This window comes from Anser brachyrhynchus (assembly GCF_964034855.1).
Source record: "Anser brachyrhynchus genome assembly, chromosome: 6".
NCBI classification, from domain to species: Eukaryota; Metazoa; Chordata; class Aves; order Anseriformes; family Anatidae; genus Anser; species Anser brachyrhynchus.
This window is the reverse complement of record NC_137700.1, coordinates 13,628,997-13,645,477: the sequence shown is the minus strand read 5'-3', so window position 1 is coordinate 13,645,477 and position 16,481 is coordinate 13,628,997. Positions and strand designations below refer to the sequence as shown.

Genomic DNA, 16,481 nt, shown 5'->3' with positions numbered 1-16,481 from the left:
TTTCAGCCAGCCTTCTCCGGGCATAGAACAACCCCAATGGCACTGAATTTCAATTTCAGCAGAGATGGGAAGTGTACCTGAGAGACCAAAAAGTGCTGAGGGCAGCAGAGCAAATTTATCATCAAAAGCACTTTTTAGCATGTGATTCCAGGCAAACTTTGTGTTAGCCACATGGCTGCTGGAGCAATGCAGCTTGCTTTATTAATAGCATGCAGTCAAGAATCAGCATGTCAGCATTTTTCTGTTTCTTTTTCACTCCCCAGCCTTCAGGGGAGCCTTTACATCCATGTGCAAGTAGTTTTCTTGGTGATGAAACTTGAGCAGTAAATTGTATCACTTTACAATAGTAAAGTACAGCTTAAGCAAAGAAATAGAAGACACCCTTACTCTGACTTAGAAGCCCAGTATGTCAAGTTGACCAAAAATTTTGGATGACATAAGTAACCAGTGGCTAGGAACAGATGTCCACATGTGTCTACAAGTCCTTCAAGGCAATGTCTATGCCCCAAGCTTGCTCACTCACAGACCACACCAGCAAATGCATTTTGTAACCCCTGAATACAAAAGATGAGCTTGCCCAAGTTGTAGTTATTTCTGTAACTAATTATTTGTCGTGGTCTCCAAATAGAGACACTCTGTCATCGCTGCACGGCATTGTAGAGTTTATCATCGACTTCAATCAAGTTAAACACCAGACTATGCTTGCACGTACTTTGCTGTCTGTCTGTCACACGTGGTCTGTCTGTCACACGTGGAAAACCTGAGGTAAATTTAATCTGTTGCATATGGTTCAACAAAACAAGCTTAATACTCTAATTAGCACTGTGAAACCTACTAGTGTTTATGGTGAGATTGGCTGCTCACACAAATTCCTGATTTCCCTCTGTGAAAACTAGCACTAGTCTCTACAAGAAGTGCCTTTTCTACAGCTGAACACATTGTCACACAAAGCCTCTCAAATACGACTTCATTCCTTTAGAGTTGCTGGCAGCAAAAAATTCCCCATGCCCTATGCAGCTGCCTCTGAGCAGTTCATGATCTGTGATGTTGCTGCCTCAAAATTCAACACAATTTTCATACAAAATGTAATCAAGCAATTTCTTGGGGGGGGCGTAAAAAATCCAACACAATACACTGGTGAAATAAGACCTCCTCTGTTGCTTGCCTCAAGAGAGGAATTTTCCCCTGTGAGGGATATACACACAACTTTTATTTCTCTACATGGAAGACGCATACTTTGGCAATAAATCCAGTGTTTGAACTTGGTCCATATATTGTCCCACTGATGTTTCACAGGTCAGTATAACAAATAAAGTATGGCTGTTTTTATCCTAGAGAAAACACGTCAAAGCTGAAAAGGAGGCCCTGATAACTGTGAGCCCAAAGTGACCCAGTGATTTAGATTTGGAACTGGAACTGCTAGCTGTGCAGAACTGACACAGTATTAAAAGCAGATCTATTTTTCATCTGAAGAAAATACCTTTGTATTTGGGACAAGGGCCACCATTCATGAATACTGACTTGAACTATCCTTTCACCTCTTATTCTCTTTCCTCCCCATAAACTAGTCTCTTTTGCAGCGACGCTGCTCTTACTACAGCATAAAACCAGAATTTTATGCAACAAATAGAAGCTGAATGCAAACTACCAGCTATTTGTTATATACAACAGAGAAGAATCATGCTGTTTGACTTCAGCATATCCAAAGATAACAAACAGCCAAAGCTGAACTAAAGTTTCATGACCGATTGTACTCTGAAGCCATCTATACAAATTGTGCAGCTACTACTTACAAACTGGTGGAGCTTCAGGTACAGTGAATCGTGCCCAGACAGATAGAATAGCTTTACACAACAAAAGCAACTTATTCATAATGAGGAATTGCAACCTTTCACAAAGCACTGCTAAGCACCGCTAACTTGGAACCTACACAAAAGACCTTGGATTGGATCACACCTAATTGTGCCAGGCTTTAAGTACTCCAAAAAGGAGAACTTTGTACAAAGTCCTTTCTGATAGATTAGGAAATCAAACTCATGAAAAAAAATCTGAGTACATACCAAATACATGCTCCTTTGTTTCAGGAGAACACTGTGTTACAGCCACAGTGTACAAAAGAGGGTCTATTGCCCCAAAGGTCTTGACAGATTGGAAAAAGGCATCGCTAAGCAAGATTTTCATCACAAAATGGTCAATACATTAGGCATCTGTTTCTCGAGGAATATGCAAATGGAAATCTCACTGCGCTGTTCTGTAGGGCTCCCAAGGCCCATATTCCTACCAAACCAATTACAGAATTCAGATGCCTTAGGTGTATTAACATCACACAAGTCCTACAGAACACTAAGATGTTCTTCTTCCCCTAACCCCCAAACAAGGCAAGGACATTAGAAAGTACAGTTTCCAAATTAAGCTTATTTGTCAATAAAATTAAGAGGATAATTAGATAAGCATAATATTTTATTAATGAAAACAACTACTAAAAAGCAGAAGACAGTCATAGATGCTATGTATGGTCTCCTTTCATAAATCTCTCCCCCACTGGAGAGAGACTATAATCCAGACTGCTAAAATGAGCAAAATGACACTGTTTTCTGTGCAGCTCCACAAGAACAAGCATTAATCTAATTCATGACATATCCTACTGCGGTCATGTACATGATAGCATTTGTAAGCCACACATATCTCGAGAGAGCTCAGCTGCACACCACGTTAAACTCTGGAAACGTTAGTTCAAATCCTAATTTCAACAAAACTTGAGTTCTCATCAGCATTTGCCAGATCCCTACCCAGACTGGCCCAATGAACTGTTATAAGCTTAGTTTAGGAAATGCAAGGATGCTACAGACCTGGACAGAGGTGCATGCAAATGCTGTGGACTAAATTCAATACCACCGTGTTACTAGCTGGGACCTGTTTTTCACAGCCGTGGCCATTTCTGCATTGAAAGAGATCAATAAATATGTTGATCAACAGATGCAGACCAAGCAGTGAAAAGAAAGATGCAGCCACTGAAAAACCATTTGTTTTGTTTACATACAGTATTGGGTAAACTATTCCCTCCTAAAGACTTCAGTCACTTTAGTCCACCAACTTGTGCACATTTTCTGAAATTTTTGGTCCACATTCAATGTTAGAAAATACTTCCATAGAAATAAAGAAACAGGAGACTGGAGTTACAGACTGAGCCAGACTCTTCTCAGTGGTCCTTGCCTGATTGAGAAGCATGAATTAAGAAGATTCATTATGTCCTAATTATTCAGTCCCATTGACATATTACCTGTCTCCCTAATCCTAATGAGGACTAATGAGGCAAAATATTTGGCTTTCATGTTTACTTTTCTGTTTATGGAAGCTGTCCTTCATTCTTGTTTTTCTGTGAGATGCTGATGTTTTTGACAATAATGACTGTAAATCTGTGCAGGTCAGAACAATGTAGTACTCAGATCTGCATCTCATACACAACATTTCATCAGCATCTTCTTGCCTTTTGTCAGTGCCTGAATTAGTGCTCCCTCCCTAGTATCTCAGTATACTGTATTTCACAGCCATACCAGACCAGCCTGACAAAGATGGACATCCTAATTTATATACAGGGGGGGGAAAATTATAAACAAATTTCTCCTTCTGCATAGGATGCCAGGACATCTACCAAAGTGAATTTTCCTCTAACTTCAGTAACTTGTTATGCACTGATCAAAACCCAAGTGTCACCTAGTGCCATTGATTTCAAAAGAAAATTCTACTTAAAAACTGAAGACACAACATGGACCCAAGTTTTTAATAACTGTGTCACAACCCTCTCTCCTCCCTTAAAATAGGTCATTTGAAACTGAAACTACCACGCAAGCCTTAGCTTTTCAATTAGGCTTATTCACAACATTTCTGGCTTAAGAAACTTTCCACAGTAAAAACAAACAACACTTTAAATTGTCAGTCTTACAAACTTCCAATTACCTTCTCTAGTAAGACTACTCAGAACTTTACACCAGACTTTGCATTAGGTGTACATAATCACATTGATGTGGAGAGCATGCAGAGTAGAAAGCTATCTTGTGTTTGGCTTTATCTTCTATGATATAGATGTTTGCCCACAAGCAGCAGCACTACTTTCAGATCTTCATCCAAGCACTAAGATTCAGACAATCATTGGTTTAACAACTCCGCCATACAGCTATACACAGTTTTATTCTGGCAGAGACAAAGACTGTTTCAGCCTTATGCGTCCATGAACACAAAGAAGATGCATGAATTTGCATCAGGCACAAGATCTGTCTGGAGAACAGCTTCCAGAATGGCGTTGGAAGCACCATCTCACAGGACAAATCCACTGTACAAAATTTTACAAACATTTTTCATGAAATGTAAATTGTGTCATAACATCCATATCTGGTCTGAAATCTGAGTTAATGATTCAGAAAAGAAGTGCTTGTGTGTGGATCACACTGCCTCACACTGATCTGCAATAGGGCAGATTCCAGGAAACTCTTCCTGATTGGCAGGGCTGAACATGAAATTTCTGCATAACCATAAGCCTCTCACCCTCTTTCACCACTGAAAGCATCCCTTCCGTATTCACTAAACATTTAATAGTAATATGATGATAATAATAATAATATGCTTTTAATAATATGAGATGTCATTCAAAATGTATCAGTTATCTCAATTTTATCCATCTGGTCTGAGTTTCCATAATGAAGACAGCATCAGAGAGAAACCCCCCAAGCCTCCTGAGGAGGTGTCTCAGAGAACAAGAACTATTTAACTATTGGCTGCGTATTTCCAAATCAAAATTCCTCTGTACTGAAGTTTTGAGCCAATAAGCATGTGCTGTTGGTAGGGACTCTTAACATTGGTTATAGAAGTTTGATTCCCAACTGGAAACGCCAGAATAGGATAGACTTTTCCCAAAGGGCTGGCCTGAAAACCTTTTCTGTTTAAACGGCCAATAGCTGGTCATTGGGACACTAAATAATCTGAGCAGTCGTATGCTACTGCTTTTCATAGACACACAAGTGCAAGATGCATTAGCCATCATGCCAACTCCACTTATGCTCTAAGCTTTGGTAAAGTCAACTAGTAATTCCTTATCTTTCCAAAAAGAGGTGGCAAAAAAGATGTGGTGATTCTCACAAAGTATGAGAGATGCAGATATTTTGAGCTAGCAATTGGCAAATTTCACAAAGTTGTTTATGTAATCTACCATGCTGCTAGAGGAAAAAGATCTTAGCTCTCATCTTCTTCCTTTGAAACTCAAAAAATATTAAGACCAAATATAGTTAAAAACCTGTCTGTACATCAGAGAGTTTCTCAGTTATGAACTGCTGATTTATTTGAATCACTTCATCAATCTCAATTATCAATTCTCACTCACAGCTGCTAGCATACCTCTAAAAGATTTAATAGTGACAAATGATAGAACCGGTATGATACCATGTTCTTTGTTGTACTGAAAGGGAATAGAAATTATATTAGAGGGAATTAGATTATAGCTCCATAAACAATGAAAGGCTCATCATACAGTTGTTGTTACAAGCATTGAACCATTTTCTGATAGGGTTCCTTTTCTATCCTTCTATTGTTAAGACTGTGTGGTGTGCTCCTGTGGTAGGTATACTGAATCACCCAGAGTTGAAACAAATGCTAATTACATTTATTTATGAAAATTTACTGAAACAAACAAAGTTAAAAAAATAAAAACAAAACACCCAGAGCCACTTAAAAGACAGCAATTGACCTGTTTAGTCTGCTACTGTATCTCCACCAGGCTGGCATCAGAACTGCCTCTAGAAAACCTGAGGTAGGCAATTTCAGATTAAGTAGTGGTAAGTTTCTTCCCCATGTCTTTGCCAGAGATTGTTCTGTCTGATAAGACACAAGAAAAACGTACCTGCCTTTCAAATTTCAACAGCTTCATTAAACAACCGCACTGTCTGAAGAGAGCTGCAAAGGATACAACCTAGATGATATTGTTAGATCCTGAAGTCTTTGGAGAACCTGACTGCCATTTATTCCAATTCCTTTTAGATGTCATTTTGTAAGACTATAACAAATGCACACACAGGGATGAAGTACTTTGAAGAGCTCAGACACAAGCCTGACCCCAAGGAAAAACAATTATCTGAATCATGGCCTAAATACTAACAAACACAAAGTTCAACACACCAATTTTTGCTCTTATTTATGCAATCAGGTAGAAAATTATCTTTTGTGAGACTGTAGAGTTTTCCCCCGGGTGCTCTTTCAGCATTTTTTCTTCTCCTTGAAAAAGCTCATAGAAAACTTCTAACACAAAATTACCAAGATTCTGATTATGAAAAGATGGTGTGTGGGAGCGAAAGCACACTGTTTTTAAATAGAGCTCAGTTTGCTTGTTTTGTGCCTAGAGGGGAATAAAAATGAAAGCAAGTAAACAAACAAAAATTAAAAGATTTTTTTTCATTAGTTCCCTCTAGCCAAGCTGACGAGATGAGTCCAGTCAGGCTTTCCCCATCCACCTTTTCTCATCCATGTTTCTTGTGGGAATACTGATCAAGCAGGAGAGGCTTTGAACTTATGCATGTACCTCTTTCATCTAAAGCTTCCACTGTAGTTTTAAAGAATACAAAACACACATAATATCGAACAAAACAAAAGGCTTTTGCAACAACTCTACTTTTCTTTTACCCCCCAGTGGAAGTAGAAACACAATTCTTTCTCCACTTAAGTTTAAAAAAAAAATAAAAATCTGTACCTGAAACATCTTTTCACTGACTCTCGAGAAGAAAGAATTTAAACTGATCTGAGAAAATACAAGGAGCATCAAAATGTGAAGAAATCAGAAACAGAAGCAATAAGACTTCCTACAGAGAGTACTACTGATTTGAGAAAGAAAAAACATGCAAGATAAAATCAAAGGAGTCATCTCATGTGATAAATGGGGGGAACCACTAACTAAGCTTAGAGGGCTGCACTCAACATCTGCGTGCTGCGCAGGCTCTTGTGCAAATGGCAATGAGACTGCTCTGCGTGGCAGGTTATACCCAGAACACCAAAGTTGTTAGTACTTGTAGTACTTGTATCCAGGGAATTAGAAGTGGGCTCTTCCATACAAAAACTTGTACATGGAGGAGGATATTTTCCTGTCCCTCTAAATATGCAGGCCATACTGATGTTACTCCAGAGCTATACAAGCGCAGCACTGATGAGAAGGCAGCCTCAGAAAGACAACAGAACTCAAACAAGTTAATCTGATAACTGCAGCTTACACAGGTTACCATGCAGGTTCAAAAATAAACCTTCACTTCTTTCAGTAACAAATACAGACTAATGTCAGAGGGAACCAAAGTGCTGTCCCTCTGGAGTACCTTAAGCATCACAAGAAAAACACGTAGGAGTACAGATACTATATATCTATCAGACACCTGAAATTAATATTTTTTAATTTTCTTGTGATTAAGAAGCCTTGAATGTTTATTTCTTTTTTTTTCCACTTAGACATTAAAATCATACTTAGTGGATACATTTAAATGTTGACAAATTTATTGAAAGTAGGAAAGATTTCAGTAGCACTAAAATTGGTATATCTACAGGAATGTTTTCACTGTTGGAAACATTATTACAATGATAATTCCTTTCTCTTTATTAAAGAGTTACTTGGAACTACAGCATTTTGGCTTACTAAACTTGATTACTGAATATTGGATCCTAGCATAGTAAGCTGAAAAATGGAACTGGAAGGACATTTATTCTAAGTCTGACTTTACTTCTGGAGTCCTGAATGACTTTGGGCAAGTTTTTTCCATCTTCTTAGGCCTCAGTTTCCTCCAATCTGCAAATGAAATTAATGGTATCTATTCTCTTTGCCAAGCTCCTCCAGATCACTTAGCTTTTCAGATGACATTTCATTAAGTATTATTACCACTACTCTCAGTTTCCAATATAGCTAAAGCCAAAAATGAGGTTGAGATGACATTTCAGCAGCAAACTAATTTTATAACAAATTTTTACTAAAACATTTAATCTGAGAAGTACATGACATAGATGAAAGCATGTGGTGGAACAAATTGATATCAAATATACAGACTGGAAATTATATTTGGACAAATCAGCATCAATTTTTATATTTACTTTCAGCAAGCATTTCAATAACTATTTTATTAGATCAAACATGTATAACACATGAATTTTAAGTTTATATGTTCAACAACTCTGAGTATCAAATTGTAAAGTGAAGTGAAAAACATCCCATTACAGCAAATTGATGTAAGACAATCAACCAGAGGTGAGAAACTTGGGATCATGAGATGTGTGTAAGTAATTTGATAAGAAAGAATGGTCAGTGTTCGGGCATGGGAATGGGAAAGGAGGAAGTCCATAAATTATTTACCATTCCTGTGTAATTTCAGTAAAGCAAGCATGGAAAATCCCCCCAACACGAACAAAAAGACAGAAATTAATCATTTAAATTATTCACTCAAACTTCATGGCTAAACTGTTATATGACATTTTTCACTGGTGTGAAAGACAGCAACCTAAGAAGAAACAGTTAATTTCCCAGACCTGTGTTAATTAGTTGCATGTCCCAATTAACGTGAAATAGACTACATTCCTTTTGAATAAACCACTCTCAAGATAACAGTCACAATCACTTGAGAAGGAAGATCTAATTTATCCTACTTATAGCAGAAGTAGTATTATTTCATTATAAATATTTGCACCTATGTTGTCTGCGTAATTATTATGATTTTCATTAAATGCACCTATATGAGAAAAAAAGAAAAAAGTTTTTCTCCTTTAACTATTTGGAATTAGAAATAAAAATAGTTAGATAGTTCATTAATAACCCCAATTTGTTGGAATGCTGGGCAGTGGGGAAAGCGGGAAAGAAGAAAGCTTTCACTGGGAGTAGACAACCTGTTGAACGTTACACTTTATCATTAATATGATTTATACTTTGGGTCTCTATAGTAGGTTGCCTGATTTTTGGAAAATAATTTGTGTATTATGACCAGAAATGTGTGATGTGTGGATGTTTCTGGAACACAGGTGCTACGGAAGTGTCTGTGATTGCACAGAAAATGCCAAAAGAAACCTCTTGGATCGTGGAGCTCATGCTCTTGTCTCGAGTCATAAAACTGTTATAGGCTGACTTGGTTTCCTATCAGAAGCTTGGTTTCTGGATAGGAAAGGATACCTTAGCAACTTGTACAGAAGTTTTGTAGTGAAATCAGCATCCAGCATAGCCTTTGGTAAAACAGCAAGAAAGCTGATCTTTCTCTAACCTCCACATACCACCAGTTCATCGCTATACCTTTTCTTTGGTATTTATGGGTCACTTCCCCTATGGGCAGGTGTTCCTTGCTCCCATCCGCTAGTGAAGCGCTGCTCACAGCTGTAGCTCTAAGATAGTCACTCAGCCAGGAAGAGCACAAGTGCCCTTTCATTATGATATGCATTATTGTGAGGTGCTGCATGAAACCATGCAAGAATCCTGACGTCACATGTTTGCATTTTAATGACTTGCGTGTCTATACCGCACTCCTACGGCAGAGCCTTAGGGTAGCTCCAAGCAAGCTGAAAAAAACCTCTTGTGCCGGACCGTACCCAGACTCATTAACCTTGCCTCTGAGCAGGGTTAATTAGATCAGACTAAGCCTCCAGCTAACACAGTGACTATTCTGCATTGTGCCATTCACACGTGCCCTTGTGATTCAGCTGCATCAGCAAGTGTGCGAATGCAATTTCTTAAGGTTCCAAAAGTGATTAATTTTGCCTCATAGGATCATTCCTTCTTCCTACTGACAGGGTAACTATACAATATTTCTGGGTCTAGTATTCTGATCCTGTGTCTGACTTCGGGCTTGCTTATGTTAGATTCCTCTTTCTCTATTCTCACTGTACATAAAGGAGGAAAAATTACCACAACACACGTATGTATTTGCAGAACTCTCCATTGTGCCGAGTCAGGCCAGAAGGACAATGGTCATGCTCAGTGCTAACTCCCATGAGAGCACTGGTGAGGAAGCAATATGGTTATAAAGGTTTCCATACTGTTCAGTACAGTGCAAATCAGATCTGTAAGGTAGCTTTTAGTGCAGTCCTATTCATGAACTGGAAACGACTGGATCAGCTCTCTCAGGCATATCATGTGGCTGATGCAAGTGTTCTTGCAAATCTGAACTGGTCGTATGTCTGATACTCTGCCTTATAAATAAGATGCAAGCAACCTGATTTCTGATCTCTCTCTAACATAGCACTGCATTGCAACACAGAGGAATGCACAGACTTCCCTAGCTCATCTCCAGTTACTTCCAGGACATCAGATTTGTGCAGACGCCTCGGAGCAATACATACACATATTCATCAGATATCAAGTATCAATAAATTGCAGTTCTGGAAAATTGCGTTATAACCACATCTTAATAATTGAATTAATACTCTCATCTTCTCCAAGGTCACTATTATTTTCCAAGCTTGTAAAAAAATTACAAACATGTCATATTATTCTGGTCCAGAGTCAAGAACAACAACATTCAGTTCCTGGTTTAGTGGAACTCTTATGACCCTCCAGTATTAAAACAATTAAGCAAGTTTAAACTGTCAAAGTACTATTGACTACACTGCAGTAATTGGTTTATACAAGGTACATTTGTGTTCCCATTGTTCCCCTTGGACTTTGATATGCATATTTACCATAGACTCATATAAGGCAGTGAGGAAAATATTGGCAGGAAATTGCTATTTGAAAAGTCAGTCTTTCCATTTGAGATTTTTTTTTTTTATTATTATTTTGTTTTTCCTCAATGGATTTCAGGTCCCATAGTTCACTTTATACATGCTATGCTTTTTCATTGAACAGCCAGCTCTGCCAGGTTGCTCACAATGGGATGACAACATCTCAGCTTTATCTCCTGAGACGAGAGGAGGAGAAGGCTGCATAGCAATTGTCAGAACGATGAGTACATGAAATATTACAAGCATCCACATGGCAGCTGCGGGGGATACAGAAGCCCCGGGAACGAGAAAAACACCTTTTCAGATCAGTGATTTTGTTATGTTCAAGCCAAAAGAATTATTTAATATGAGAGAGTTAATCACAGGTATCAGTATTGATAGGAAATTCCAGCCTCAGAGAGCAGAATAAATCCAGTCATTGCATGTGTGTGTACGTTCATAGACACTTGCTTACCGTTATCTGAGGAAATTACAGTAACAGTTGCAGTTTATTTTCTCCACTAGAATGAAAAGACAGGATTTTGCTTTTTTTTTTTCCCCTTTTTTTTCTTCCCCCTTCCACAAAGATCTCTCAGGCTTGGAAAGAAAATTTAATTGTTGCACTTTGATAGACAACATTCAGATCTTTTTAATCTTTATTCTGTGAGTAAATTTTCCTGCAGCAAATTTCCTCATAATTACAGTTCTGATTAAAGTGAACATTTCCAGAGTTCTGATAGCTTTGTAAATCACAGTTACTAGCTGCTTCTCTTACAGTGAACAGGAACTCACTTTGTAATGGAGTTTTACTATGCAAAGTGGCTGAACAATAATGTAATTAACATTTATCTGAAGATACCTCTCATGCTTTAAAGTAATATACATATCCATTCCTTCTGTGTATACCAGATATTGAACAACAATCATTACAAATTCCCACATGAAAGGAACCAGGTAATAACTTCCCCTTTATGTTTACACTGCACTGGGAAGATGTGAAGTTTGCAAGTACTAAATAATAAACTGATAAAAATATGAGCTAAGAACCTCAAAACAAAACAATGTAGTACTCAAAACTAGGCATAGTACTTGAGCTGAAATATTCTCACAGCTGAGTAATATACCCAGGATTTGATTATTATTATTTTTTTAATATCTCACACTTGATTTTAATAGGGCACAAGGTGTTATATCCCACAATATTTGGGGTCAGTGGGTTTTGGTAACAATATCAGCCCACTGTCTTGTGTTCAGATCCTGTCTGCAGAGCTTTTGCCTGGTCTGTTCCCTGTTTGTGTGGTTGGTTCCTTGTACTGAAGTACTGAATTTCGCATTCAGCCCTTTGCAATCCTGTTTATTTCAGGTGATTCCACCAATTGCTCAAGATTATCTTGTGCACTTTCAGAGTGCTCAAGGCCTTTCCCTGAAGCTTATTACCATTTGCAGATGTATTAAGTGCACTCTTTATTTCATTATCCGAGTTATTAATGAAAACACAAAATAGTACCAGATTAAGGATGCAGAAGGAAATACAAAGCATTCCTCTTCCTACCTGTATTAGTTGATGCTGTAAGCTAACATCTGTCACAGAGTTAGAAAACATACTGGAAACACAGGATAATGTAAAGCCAATTTAATCTTTCAAAAAGCGAAAACCCACAACAGCATCTCTAAAGCACAAATGAGTCAGTCTTCCAGGTACAAAACTATTGCTTTTAAATAATTATAAATCTTGCCTCAATTATACAGCAAGTGATTCAACCTCTGCAGTGCTATTAACGCCATAGGGAAGAGCCTTTCATACATAAAAATATCGGAGTGATGGTGCTGGAGCTTTCCCTCATGAGCATTGAAAAGTTCTCCCTGACCACTAATCAAAAATATCTGACATCTTTCTTCTGACTGACAAATATGAGAGGCTGATGTTGCCAACAAAATCATCCAGAATACATCTGTGCTCTCTCAAAAAAGCTGAATGATAAGGGGGTTGGAGAACAGAATATGTCTATCATTAAATATGGGTATTTTGGGGAAATGGAGAACACGAAGAACCAACTATACCACTCATTTCAAGAGAAAAAAATCAAGAAAGAAAAAAAAGAAGTCTCAAAATTCTTCAGATTTTCTAGACAATTGAGGACAAAGTTCTCCTTTCTCCCTACCATAATCCTGCTTTGTGTATATTATGTATATATGACAGTTCAATATACACGGCTTAACTGAGCCACTCTCCGTCTACCGGTACATTGAAGAGCGTTAGACTATTAGGGAGAGACTCAAACAAAACAGGGAGTAACGTCCCTCCTGGAGGTCTGACACTTATGAAATCCATTATTACTGTCACATTGCAAAATTTATTATTCATATGGAATGGTATGATAAACACTATTGCTATCATTCATTTTCTGACGGCATTAAGAAATGCATTACATTGTTTATGTGAGGTACAAGGTTAATGCTACATAACAGACTCTGCCTCTGTTTTTCCTCTGTGAAGAAATATGAAGATGACTGCAAACTGCTTACCAAGAGGCAATTATTTTGTAGATGCAATTCTTATTTTATTAGGAAGTTCCACCTATCAAGTGTCAATGCATTAGCCATGACTCTCAGACTGTGAGTCTAGCACAGCGCTAAAGGTAAGGCAGATACCTGGAAATTTCAAATAGCTACCACAGGTATCTCTCCTGACTGCGGGACGGAGGGAGGGAAGCCTGCATAACCAGTACCAGCATCTGAACTAGAGATGGATCCATCCTTCTCAGGTCTCCTTGTACCCATTATGCATTTTTACCATGCTCCACCGGAGCCTGGAAACAGCTCGAGTACCATTAAACTGGGAAAACATCCCTAAATCCCAAGAGCATTTCATATTCCAGAAGCATATTATTGCCTTCATAAAAATTGTGTTGTAATGGGACCACCACTTAAAAAAACTGGTTCATTCTGGGGGCTTGGAGACCTATGTGCCAACTAAATACATCTGTCAACTGTCTGTCTAGGCCCAAGCCACACATTTGCAGGTGACCTACCCGTTACTCGTGCCAGAAACACAGAGGGGTTACACTGCCATCCCAGCATTTTTCAGCGTGCAGAACAACTGTCTCTTGGTGCCTGGTGCCACCACCATCTCTGAGAAATTAACAGTCGCTTCTCATTCTGCTCCTTCTTGCATAGAAGCACCACGTCTGCAACGTGAACCGGGATGTACGACAGCTATATTTTGATGTGACAGGAATACCCTTTTAATGCTGCTCCACTCCAGATTTAGTTAAAAACCTCTTACTTTGTTATTTGTAAGAGTTCATCAATGAAATTGTGCAATTATTACTTAGTTATCATCAGATAATAGGTTATCCTATTTATGGAACAATATCCTGAGTACAGAGCAATACCAGCAACTCAATTTCGGTATTCAGTGGAAAAATTGAAAAGCTTCCTCATGTTACCAGAGCAATCAACTATACAAGTTCCTTTACAAAATCCCCAAGCTCTAGTTCAAAGCAAAATCTCAAGTAATTCAGTTCTGAGCAGAAAGAATCAGTCATCACCTCGAATACTGCGTGCAGCTCTGGGCTTCACAGAACAAAAAGGATGTTAAGGTCCTTGAAAGCACCCAGAGGAGGTCAACAAACTGGCCTAGGGCAGGAGAGCATGTGCTGTGAGAAGAAGCTGAGGAGGCTTGGGCTGCCCAGCCTAGAGGAGAGGAGGCCAAGAGGCGACTTCACGCAGAGGCAGGTGCCGGGCTCTGCTCCCTGGGCACCAGCGGCACCAGGAGCATTGCTTTCCCATGAGGACGGCCAAAGGCTAGAGCAGGCTGCCCAGCGAGGTGGTTGGTGCCCCCGTGTTCAAGGGGCATTAGGACACTGCCCTCAGTACCATTGGTGAGCCCCAAAGTGGTGAGGCAGTTGGGCTCGGTGACCTCTGAAGGTCCCTTCCCACTGAACTGTTCTTGTCTATTTAACTCCTTGGTCCAAAGCCACACCAAGCTAAGAGCAACTCTTTCTCTTCCAGACTACAATTCTTCACAAAGGAGAATATTTAACGCAGTCTGTGAAGTGCTTGACTTTTATCAGGAGGTTTAGGAACTGGTTGCAACAGTTTGCTGTAACAAGACTGAACAGTGGTAAGGAAAGCTACCTCACAGCCTGAAAGGAGCGCTTAGCCTTTTCCTGACAAGGTCCTCCAAAATGCAAAACTACTGCCTGAGGACTGATTAAATGACCACTTAATTGAATAGGGGAGCTCTACCAACAATATCTGACAGCACTGGGAAAAAAATGTCTGTCTAAAGAATATGAGAAAATGCGTACTCTCTTATTTCTGAAGCCCACATACAATAAATACATCTACGGCAGGAAAAGGTATAAGGGTAGGCTTGAATTATTTACGCTTTTTAGGAAAGCTTTAGAGAATAAGTTGTTACATACAACAATGAAACTTCCAGTTTAGTCTACCTTCCATTTGTAATAATAAAATGAAAAATATCCTCCAAATAAATACCATTTCATATTTAGTTTAGCCTTCTTAGCACTCCAATACCACATTTTATGTTGACAGAGCCTAACGTACTGTGGGGATGTGTGTTATTTCACAGAATCACAGAATCGTCTAGGTTGGAAGAGACCTCCAAGATCACCCAGTCCAACCTCTGACCTAACACTAACAAGTCCTCCACTAAACCATATCACTAAGCTCTACAGCTAAATGTCTTTTAAAGACCTCCAGGGATGGTGATTCAACCACTTCCCTGTGCAGCCCATTCCAATGCCTAACAACCCTTGTTGTTTCATGAATCCATGTACAATATCTTATACAGTATTATTAAGTCATAAAAAACATTATGCATTTCAAGTTTTCTGTTTTGAACCACTGAATTTTCTGTTTGCTTATACATTAATTAAGCAATTTAAAATTAAATATCTACAGAAGTATCTATCTATAGATAGATAAGCATATTGTCTATTTGACAATAAGAGAATTCCTATGCAATATTCTACATTGTAGATTAATGTAAAAATGAAACAAAAGGAACTCCAAAAACTGCAGTGAAAAGAAGATTCATCTTTTGGGGTCTTTTTTTTTTTTTTTTTTTAAAGACATGCAGCAAAAACCATCATTATTGCCCAACTGTTCCAAATTTACATCACCTCCTGAAAAAAAATCTAAATTCTCTGTGCCATCCTCAATTCCATTTGGCACAATGGAAGCACAGAAGAAAAGAAACCTCATTAAATGCACCCCTTGGTTTAGGCAGATGGGAGAGTACTTAATACCATTTCAGTCCTGATCTCACTTGTTCCTGCAGAACAGATGTAATATATAATTTACCATAGATTATGACATTTGAGATAATTCAAAAATCACTGATAAGATGAAATTATATCAAGCTAGATACAGCCATCTGCTATGATTTCAAGGATTCACCTGACAGTCACTTATCTCATGATTTGAGCTTCAGGAAGCGCAGGATTTTGTACACATACTTCTGAAAGAATGGCATCTAAACCTGCATTGCTCAGGGATACTCAAATACGCTTTGTTTTGTTCTTGGAAGAGAGCTGCAGCCATTTGGGCAAGACATTCAGAGAGGCTGGAAGTCTCTCTTTTGCAGAAAGAGCTCTACCATGTTACTTGTAACTCAGACTAAAAGAGTGTCCAGATGTGCAGGGAAAGAGACAGGAACAGCAGCCCAACTTATTTTACCTACTATCGGCCAAAGGTGGTATATGACAGGAAGCTCCACTTAGCCTGAGACCGCGACTGCATTTGTAGCGGTATCTCCC

General features: G+C 38.7%; 1 protein-coding gene across 1 annotated transcript in view; it reads right to left on the bottom strand.

The window, feature by feature from the left end:
- Window positions 1–4,640: 4,640 nt before the first annotated feature.
- LOC308197434 (uncharacterized protein) overlaps window positions 4,641–16,481 on the bottom strand; it is a 170,262-nt gene continuing 158,421 nt past the window's right edge. Inside the window, exons 3-6 of the mRNA XM_080597879.1 lie at window positions 7,746–7,810; window positions 6,734–6,781; window positions 6,301–6,382; window positions 4,641–5,943 (exon numbers count right to left, since the gene is read on the bottom strand). Coding sequence (XP_080454005.1) covers window positions 5,816–5,943; window positions 6,301–6,382; window positions 6,734–6,781; window positions 7,746–7,810 — 323 coding nt within the window. The 3' untranslated portion in view covers window positions 4,641–5,815. The remainder of the gene's footprint in view (window positions 5,944–6,300; window positions 6,383–6,733; window positions 6,782–7,745; window positions 7,811–16,481) is intronic.